This window comes from Aricia agestis, chromosome 9 (assembly GCF_905147365.1).
Source record: "Aricia agestis chromosome 9, ilAriAges1.1, whole genome shotgun sequence".
NCBI lineage: Eukaryota > Metazoa > Arthropoda > Insecta > Lepidoptera > Lycaenidae > Aricia > Aricia agestis.
Window position 1 is genome coordinate 4,760,179 of NC_056414.1, and position 10,194 is coordinate 4,770,372.

Consider the following 10,194-nt stretch of genomic DNA (forward strand, 5'->3'; position numbering starts at 1 on the left):
CAGACAGACAGACAGACAGACAGACAGACAGACAGACAGACAGACAGACAGACAGACAGACAGACAGACATTCGGACAGACGGACAGACATCGAAGTCTCAGTAATAGGGTCCCGTTTTTACCCATTGGGTACGGAACCCTAAAAACAGACATGGTCCCGTTGGAATAATATCTTTATTTATTTTTATTTTGTGAATTATACCAAAAAAACGTAAAATAATATTATAATAATCTATGTCTACCCTTTAATACAAAAAGTCGTATTAAGTAAAACTAGAATTTTTATTTAAATAGCGACTCTTAAAACTCTTTCTAATACTCAAGTTTTTTTCTATATCCCATCAATCCCCAAGCGGCTGCCGTATAACAATTGAAAATCTATTGTGTCTGCGATACCCACGATAGAGGTGATATTAGGCACAGTCTCCATTTTTTTTTCATTCAGTTTTCTGTCGGCAATCCCAAATCGCGGCAGCTTTTTACAAAAAATAGCAACAGACTTTGGAATATATTATCTAACCCCAAAAAACTTTTAAATATTACTTTTTAGCTGTTTTATTAACGTACTTTATTACGGGTCTGTGCGACCATTCACACCGCTTACGTACAACACCGCGTACCGGTCCCAGGATCGAAATCAAGTTTTTGATTCATTGTCAAGTTCAGCTTAGCGATTTATTGTAATTATGCTTTCTTTTTTTGCAAATTCTAAATGTAATTTACATGATATTGGATTGAAAAAGTGAGAAAAAAATTAATCTTTTTAAAATAAAATTTACAATTGTAACTTAAAATTATACAATGTCAACATCCATACATAATTGTAAGTCATAATATAATAATGTAGAAGTAGCCTTGCAAGGAGCCATCCTACTCCCAAGATGTGCCATCGTTTATGAAATCATTGACCTTGTAATTATAGGCTTTGGCACACAAACGTTCTTTGACTACTTTTTTAAATTTATTAATCGAAAAATTTTGAACGTTTTCTGGGATTTCATTGTACAGGCGTATACATTGACCTTTAAACGATTTACTAACTTTACTAAGTCTGATCATCGGCAAATCCAGCTTGTGCTTATTTCTGGTGTTCCTACAATGAATGTCACTTTTAGCTTTAAATTTACTTATATTTTTTCTAACATATATTACATTATCCAAAATGTATTGAGAAGCAACAGTTAGAATACCAATTTCTTTAAATTTATCTCTCAGAGATTCAAAAGAAGACATTTTATAAATAGAGCGTATGGCTCGCTTCTGCAGCACAAATATTGTATTAATGTCGGCAGCGTTTCCCCATAAAAGGATTCCATATGCCATTCTACTATGAAAATAACTAAAATATACTAATCGTGCCATGTCTTCATCAGAAATTTCTCTGATTTTTCTGACTGCATATGCCGCAGAACTGAGCCTACCTGCAAGATTAACAATATGAGGACCCCACTGTAATTTACTGTCAAGTGTTATACCTAAGAATACAGTGGTGTCTACCAAATTCATCTTCTCATCATTCAATAGTACATTGGTTTGGACTTGCCTAACATTGGGCAAAGTGAACTTTACACATTTAGTTTTACTGGAATTTAAAAGTAAGTTATTAGCATTAAAACAATGTACTATTTTTGAGAGAGCACTGTTTACTTCGTCGTAATTTGACTGTTATCGCTTCACTTTAAAAATAAGTGAAGTGTCATCAGCAAAAAGTACTATCTCATTATCATTTTCCTTAACAAGGTAAGGTAAGTCATTTACATAGATGAGAAAAAGAAATGGGCTTAAAATAGATCCCTGTGGGACACCTAATTGTTATTTTGTATCGAGAAGTTTGACATATTTTGCTCATCGTGATGATTTTGATTAGAGATTTGGAATTTCCTACTGCAGTCAGCAGTGATCCGCACTCGAACGATTGGATCTGAATCAAAACGACGTTAAATCGGTCGTAAATAGAAATTAAATCTAGGCACCTCGTCGTACTTCGTCGTTACTTAGATGTTAAATTATGTAATATTTCGAGTAGCGTGCGTCAATTCATTAAAATGAGTCAAGTTTAGGATATTTGTGACGCAGCCATTTCCAAACGATCGGCCATGACTCACAAAGACGCGGATATGAATTCACTTATCTCCATCATTTCTACTGTTAAGAAAAGTTTTAATGCCGAGTTGTTTAATGTTTTTACTTTTTAGGTTTTCTAAGAGCCTGTTTCACGATAGACTTTTCAGGGGGAAATAGTTCATTTTTTGACCAAAGTTTCTATGGTCCTGGGTCATGGATGTGTATGAAATAATGAAAATGATAATAAAAATATAACATTTCCGTTGCCTGGTACCTGTAACACAAGTCCTTCAGGTACTTAGCACGGGGCCAGACTGACGTGGTGTACAGCGGCCCCAGATATTATGCAAGGTGTAACAAAACTAAATGATAATTTTAGGGCGTGTACGACCTGTATAGAGTTCACTGTGAAAATAGCAGCGCTGAAAGAGTAACATTTTTAAACTTTTGTATGGGCTAGCTCATGACGCTGGGGCTCTTGCCCATATAAATCACAATAAAATTTGCTTTTATAGCGCTGCTACTTTCACAGTCAACTGTATAATATTATAAGGAACACATACACATCCTAAAGTATTATCAATTAGTTTTTTTACATACTGTAAGTATTATATTATACAATCCTGAAATTCTGTTTTTGTCTGTATGAAAGACTTTCGGATAAGCTATTCCTCACATATATTATAAGGCTAGTATGAACTATGAAGGCCTTAATGTATAATATATGACTTAAAAAATCGGAAATGAGTTTTTCGGTGAAATCTATTTAAACACTGGTACGTTTTGTAGGAAAAACTTTGCTATGTCCTGTCCCCGGACTCAAAATTACCTAAGGGCCTTTTGCATTAATAATATTAGCAAAGACCAGATATAGTATACCTGGTCTGTGATACTATATTATTATGGAATAACTTAAAATAAAATCCTTAAAGGATTTCCTTAAAATATATTTTATTCTTTTTGATTCTGAAAACATTTTGACATATCGCTAAGTTTGTTACGGTAAACAATCTCGAGGTTTTCGTATGTAAATAAACCACTAAACGTTAGTCAAACAATGCGTAACTAAGATTAGCATGGCGCGTGCCGCGACTGGCAAGGCACGGGTTTCCCAACCAACCTCTAACACCGGCGGTAGGGGTGTAGGCTCAGGATCCGCTCAGTGGTTTTTCTGAAGGCTAGCGCGCGGGTCGCATGCCAAGTCTCTCTGACCTCGCGTCACCCTATTAATACTAAATACATCGCGCGACGCCCGTAGTATCTAAAAAATCGCAGCCGAAACTTTCGAAAATCGAACATAGAACCCGCTTCGAATATAGAACCTCATTTTCAAAATGAGAGTGATTCTATGCGTGTTTCTTTTCGTCCATGTTGCGGTCCCTGCGCCGTCGAGGACTTTCGTCTTCCCAGGCGACAGGGATCAGAGGAAACTGGAGCCAATAATAACCCCCCCAGTTCTCCCAGTTTTGGAGCACCTGGAGCGAGATCCCAGCACGCTCCTGCCGAGTGAACGGGGATTGAATCCTAAGTTCGGAGGAGGTTTCAATGTGAAACCCCAGAAAGGGGGGTTCACGGGTAGTGTGAGCAGCAGCTTGAGCGGCGCTGGAGTCAGCCACTCCGCTTCTCAGTCTTTCTCCTTTGGATTTAACGAGGGATTCAGTGCTTCTCAAGCAGCGAGTCAGGCGGCCTCATTCAATGGATTTGGGGGGTAAGAATTCTTAATTTAGTAGGTACTGATGATACGAGGTTCTTTTAAATTAAATGCGACTGAAGCTAAATGCGTATAAAATTGTACTCTACGTATGGATTGTGAAACAATGCCTATTTGGACATCTTGCCAGGTAATTGCTTAGTCATGTGACGCAGCAAGCGTTTTCTAAACACTGAAAATGTCAATGTTTGACTTTATGTACTATAACTTTATGTACGAAATACGAATGGGATTTAAAGACTTTTTATCTGGACGATCTTGTAGGCAGGTTTTTTTTTATGAAATAAGGGGGCAAACGAGCAAACGGGTCACCTGATGGAAAGCAACATCTGTCGCCCATGGACACTCGCAGCATCAGAAGAGCTGCAAGTGCGTTGCCGGCCTTTTAAGAGGTAATAGGGGAGGGTAGGGAAGGGAAGGGAATAGGGGAAGGTAGGGAAGGGAAGGGAATATGGGAGGGCAGGGAAGGGAATAGGGTAGGGGATTGGGCCTCCGGTAAACTCACTCACTCGGCGAAACACAGCGCAAGCGCTGTTTTACGCCGGTTTTCTGTGAGAACGTGGTATTTCTCCGGTCGAGCCGGCTCATTCGTGCCGAAGCATTCCTCTCCCACGTATATTACTCGGTTGGATTACTGCTATCATTAAGTCGTAGTTGTTTTATGCTAAAATTACTGTCCTTCTCTTACCTACCTTAAACCTTTTTAAGAGTAAAATAATTAAAAATTTTTAGCCCATAAACGTATGTCTGGACCTAGACAGATTATTCGGGCTGTATCAAATTTATACAAATCGAAATAGGAAGTTATTAGATAATGATATGTAGATGTGAGGATTACTCACTCTTATGAATATTTTTAATTAATTTTACAACAAACGAACACTAATTATGCTAATAAATAGTTTTAGATGCAAAAAATATTGGCAGTAAAATATATAAAATATATTTTCACACAATTCATTTTTATTTTGTCAGTATTAAATAATTATAGAACCAGTTTAATTTTTTCGCACTTTTTTTGGTAAAAAAGTGGGCCCCGTGCAAGTTTCTTACGCCGGTTCTTCTCGCCGGGCTAGTTCCCGAACCGGTGGTAGGCATCATGTAGACGTTCAGAGAATATTTGCAAAAATTTATTCTAAATAAAAAAGTTTGAGTTTGAGTTTGAGCTACGAATAATAGTTTATACGTGGGAGAGCCAAAACCGGCGTGAAACAGCGCTTGCGCTGTGTTTCGCCGAGTGAGTGAGTTTACCGGAGGCCCAATCCCCTAACCCCTATTCCCTTCCCTACCCTCAACTATTCCCTTCCCTTCCCTTCCCTACCCTCCCCTATTACCCTATTCCCTCTTAAAAGGCCGGCAACGCACTTGCAGCTCTTCTGATGCTGCGAGTGTCCATGGGCGGCGGAAGTTGCTTTCCATCAGGTGACCCGTTTGCTCGTTTGCCCCCTTATTTCATAAAAAAAAAAAAAAATTTAAGAAAGAGTAACTCCGTCAAAAAAATTGCACCAAGGCTACAAAATGTGACCCGAATACATGTATATTTTTTTTGACAACGGCTTTTTTTCATAAATTTGAATGTAAGTGTTTCGTCGCTATTGTCATAAATCATAATATTTTAGTGTGCGAAATGGTAGGCGAAAAGGAACCAAATTTAAAACGGTTGAAGTATGGCAGCTACGTTTACTTAGTTTTTATTATTCGTAGAGAACTAGTTTAAATAATATATTACGATGATATTAATGTTTGCTAAAAAAAATCTATATTGTTCCCTATAAGGGTCAAAAGTTAGGTTCAAAGTTTATCCGTAACAAAAGACATAAACGCGCGTAAGTCTAAAAATTATTTTTATTATCTTTTGTGATAAAATTTTATCTTTTATGTGAATCTACACACTACAGGATGTAGGACAGACAACGTAATGCTTTATTATTTTTATTATAATAAAACAACTGGTATTTAAATACTTAATAGCCTACATAATATGTAACAAAACAAAATTATAATACTTTAGGTGTTTTGGTTCACTGTAAAACTGGTAGTGCTGAAAGAACAAACTGTCACCATCATTATTTCCGGACCTATACGACCTGCAAATCTTCAAGAAAAGAGCGTATTCCCTCTTAAAAGGCCGGCACCGCACCTGCAGCTCTTCTGATGTTGCGAGTGTCCAAGGGCGACGGTAGTTGCTTACCATTAGGCGACCGGCGGTGAGGTTTGCTCCCTTATTTCATAAAAAAATGAATATAAAGGGCAAATTCATGACGCTGAAGCAATTTGCTCTTTCAGCGTTGCTACTTTCACTATAAACTCTGTATAATATACATATACACCCTAAAGTACCTATTATCACTTCGTTTTGTTCCACCATGTATATGCTTAATTGGTCACAGTCCCATGCAATATATTTAAGCACTAGTCAAGTAATAAATGCCACTTCCTGATTTCTTCACTACATTTAATTAGGTACCTACTCGTACCTACCTTCTAAAAATTTCAAGTACATATTATATTTAACAAAATAATATCTTTGTAAACTTTCACATCAAACGGACAAAAAATTTATAGATACCTAAATTCTGTCTACCTCAAAAGACTTCTTAGAAGAAGAAGGTTCAAGACTTCCGATTTCTATATCAATATTTTTTCCGGCTTTTCAGTGGCTTCTCCGGCAGTCAAGCGAGCAGCCAAGCAGCGTCTTTCGGCTCATCGGTATCAGCCGCGGGGTCATCGGCCTCGGCGTTCGGCGGCGGCTACGGCGGCGGCCAGAGCGCGTCTTCGGCTTTCGGCTTCAGCGGCAACGGCTTTGGACCTAGTGTGAGTTAATGGTATTTTGAGCAATTCACGTAAAAAAAACACATAGGGGTAAATTTCGACATAAGGAGGGTACACTTAAACAAAGAAGATTCAAAAAGGTCAAATCATATCAAAATAATAATATTATATAGAGTATTTTTTTCATGAGTATGACGCAAGTAACAACGGAAGCTTAAGAGGTTATAAGTAGAGGCAGGAGGAAGGAACCTTTCTTGGTGATAAGAACACGCAAAGCCAGAAAAGCTATAACATAAGCTCTCTATATGTCTATAGATACCGTCAAATATTTGGGCTTCACTCTAGATAGGAGACTTACCTATACCACACACCTGAAAACCAAGAAAAACGAGGCAAATTTGCAGCTAAACAATCTTAAATGGCTTATAGGACGATCATCGCAGCTATTTGTACACAACTTCGATCACTAATATACTATATTACTATTATATATACTATATAATATAGTATATATACTATATACTGTATTAGTGATCGAAGGTACACAATAAAATACTAGTTTATAAAAGTATTGTGAAACCAATCTGGACCTATGGAATAGAGTTATGGGGCTCAGCAAGTAACTCGAACCTTGAAATACTGCAACGATTTCAAAACAAGGCCCTAAGAACCATTACCACTGCACCTTGGTTCACACGCAATACAGAAATCCACGAACATCTTAACATCTTTAGTGTCTAAGAGGAAGCTAAACGACCGAGTACAAAAAGGGGTTACATGAACATGTGAACACACTAGCAAGAGCTCTCATTACTAAAATACTAAAATCACGATTAAAAAGAACTATATATTGTCAAACTCTTCATTAAATTCAAGTTCAGCCTGCCTAGCATACACCAACGAGATATCTCACTCTCGAGATAATTAAAAACTACTCGTATCATAATGTCAAAATCTCGACATTATCTCGACAAAACTCTATAAAAATGTGTTATTTCGATTATAGATCTATGCGAGAAAATATGTTTGTCATGCTAGGGTCCATAGAGATGAAGAGACAAACCATCAAACATCGAGAAAACATGTAGAGTGAGATATCTCGTTAGCGTATGCTAGGCAGGCAGTTATCATAAAGAATCGAGATATGCGGCCGTTGCCCTGCATTTCCTTGGTCCATCACATAAAGACCACTCCGTCATACCCTGACCATCGTGTAATGTTAAGGCTGCGCACTTTCACATCCTGACTGATCTACTGCCCTTCGAGATCTCGTTTGCATACTTGTTGCTCTGTTTGTAAACGAGCAGACAGTCAGCTGATGGCAAGCGATTATGCCTTTAGACGTGAGATAGGAAACGACTGGGTGAAATCTTAAAATAGGACTGAATAAAATATTGCATATCATTTTATTATACTGTTTTGTTCTAGGACAAACACATATAAGGTTAAAATAGAGAATATTACAATGAGTAAACGTACTTAACTACTTAAGCTTCTTTATCTATTCAACTTTTTCTCCATCATCCATACAATCGCTCTAGGTTATATTATATTTTCCGAAGTTGAACATAGTAGACCTTAATCTCTTCTTTCCTTCTTTTTCCCCCATGTATGATAAACTAACATTTAATTTAGTTACCTATTACTACTTATAAACATTGGCCAATGCAACTTGATTTATTTGATGATGACGACTATAATCTTTACAGATGTCACTGCAATAAGTTAAGAAACTCCATAATTTATTTTTACTAATTGTGTAAAAACTAAGCCGATTAGGGCGATTATTAAATAACAAAAATTGCAAAACTTTTGATGAAATATGTGACTACACATTTTGTGGAAATATAGGGATCGTAAAGGTACTACAGTAGGCAGCACTTGTCTTGCACATTAAATAAGTCTTGATGTTCGGATCTGTGACGAAATTTTGAGTTTTTTGTGCAAGAGAACTCTGAGGAACTTAGTTTTAGCGTGGATAAAAGGAGAATCGTATAAATGATAAAGTATTATTTATCCAGATAAAAACTTAAAGACACCTTTGTAAATTAAGAGTGGCCCTGATATTTTTACGGATCTGATGACACAACATACATATTTTCACATTAGTGCGCTTACAGACGAATGACACTTATCGACGGTAGCCGTCGACACGCCGTGCCGTACGTCTGTAAGAAGCCTTAGAACAAGAATACGTAAACTTTTATATAATGTCATATTATACTTTTTTCAGGCTTCGTTCAGCGACGGTCTACTGCACGTGCGCCACCGTGGGGCTCCCGGGTTCACCTTCCCCGGCGCGGGGCGAGGAGTAGCCGCAGCTGCCATCTCCAGACCCAGGACATCTCAACTCAGCGATGACTTCCTTTCCATCATCATCTCCTGAGCTAGTCCAAAATAATCGCGGCACAAGATAATAGGACGCTGTTAAACACTCGTGTACTAGCCCACAAAAAAATTACGTATTGAGTTATGAATGCAGTTATGTACTTTAGATGATTTAGAACAAGACCGTACCTATTCCTAATTTAACAAAAAAAATTAAGTAGGTTAGAACACAAATGCTAAACAACGACCAATTATCTCTTGAGCTAGTCCAAACGGCGAATGAGGCACAAAACTTTATGTCAAAATATGAAATGAGGGTTTTTTGATGTTCCATTTGCCACCGTGACGATAAGTAGCCTTAGGCAGCCCTTGAACCTACAATAATATTGAACAATATTTTATTGTACCATCGAAGAAATTGCTTCATAGGCAGTTGTAGGACCTCCGTCGGTTGGTCGGACAATGTAAACATTATGCTAGTCAAGATCTGTCGGCTGGGTTTAACATAACGCGACCAAATTACATAGGTCCGCCATCTGCTTGAATCAACTTCTCTGACAATTTATTTGACAATGAGATTGAAAGTCGCGCGTTGTTCAATTTTACCTCTAGACCGTCACACACGTCAGCACAATAAAATTGATCGTCTAGAGCCACACTTAGGGTGTCAAATAGACATAATATTATGACAGCTTTATCGTGATATATGACATGTAGTGCTTTGACACGAAAGATATCAGGATTCAGGTGGCAAATCATAAAGTTAATATACCTAGCGGATTAGAACTGTCAAACGAAACCAATATTGGTTTTCATCTGTGTGAAAAATATGTGCACGTATACACTTACACAAGCATGATTGAACATGATTTCTATGAGATTAAATTGTCAACGTGCGGCACATGCCGACTGGACGTCAAAAAAAGAGTGCTGCTGTCATGTATCACACGTCTCTTTTTACCACTCAGTGTTAATGATAGTGACATCTCGCTTGCTCAGGCCTTTGTTTCTCTATTCCGCTAGGTATATTAACTTTATGAGTGTGATTTGTGACATAATATGGCAGCGCTTTGACACGAAAGATATCAGGATTCAGGTGGCAAATGGAATATCAAAAACCCTAATTATGTGCATCATATCGTCATTATGTTTATAGGCCTAATTGTTAGCTTTGTGAGTTGTGACTAATTTTGTTCGCACAGAAAGTGGTACATTATTCAAAAATGCGTTTTTAGTACCAGTAGGCACCTTTTTAGTTGAAAAGGATAGTTTTTGTGGAATAGCTTTTTACGTAAGATTTAGTTTGTATAATGTATTCC

The 10,194-nt window shown here is 37.5% G+C and overlaps 1 protein-coding gene across 1 annotated transcript; it reads left to right on the forward strand.

Moving 5' to 3' along the window:
- The first annotated feature begins 3,146 nt into the window (after positions 1 to 3,146).
- Positions 3,147 to 9,045, forward strand: LOC121730420 (loricrin-like). The gene is made up of 3 exons (XM_042119446.1): positions 3,147 to 3,772; positions 6,433 to 6,589; positions 8,781 to 9,045. Exons 1-3 carry the CDS (start codon positions 3,399 to 3,401, stop codon positions 8,931 to 8,933), a joined length of 684 nt encoding a protein of 227 aa, XP_041975380.1. The 5' UTR covers positions 3,147 to 3,398; the 3' UTR covers positions 8,934 to 9,045.
- Positions 9,046 to 10,194: the final 1,149 nt, after the last annotated feature.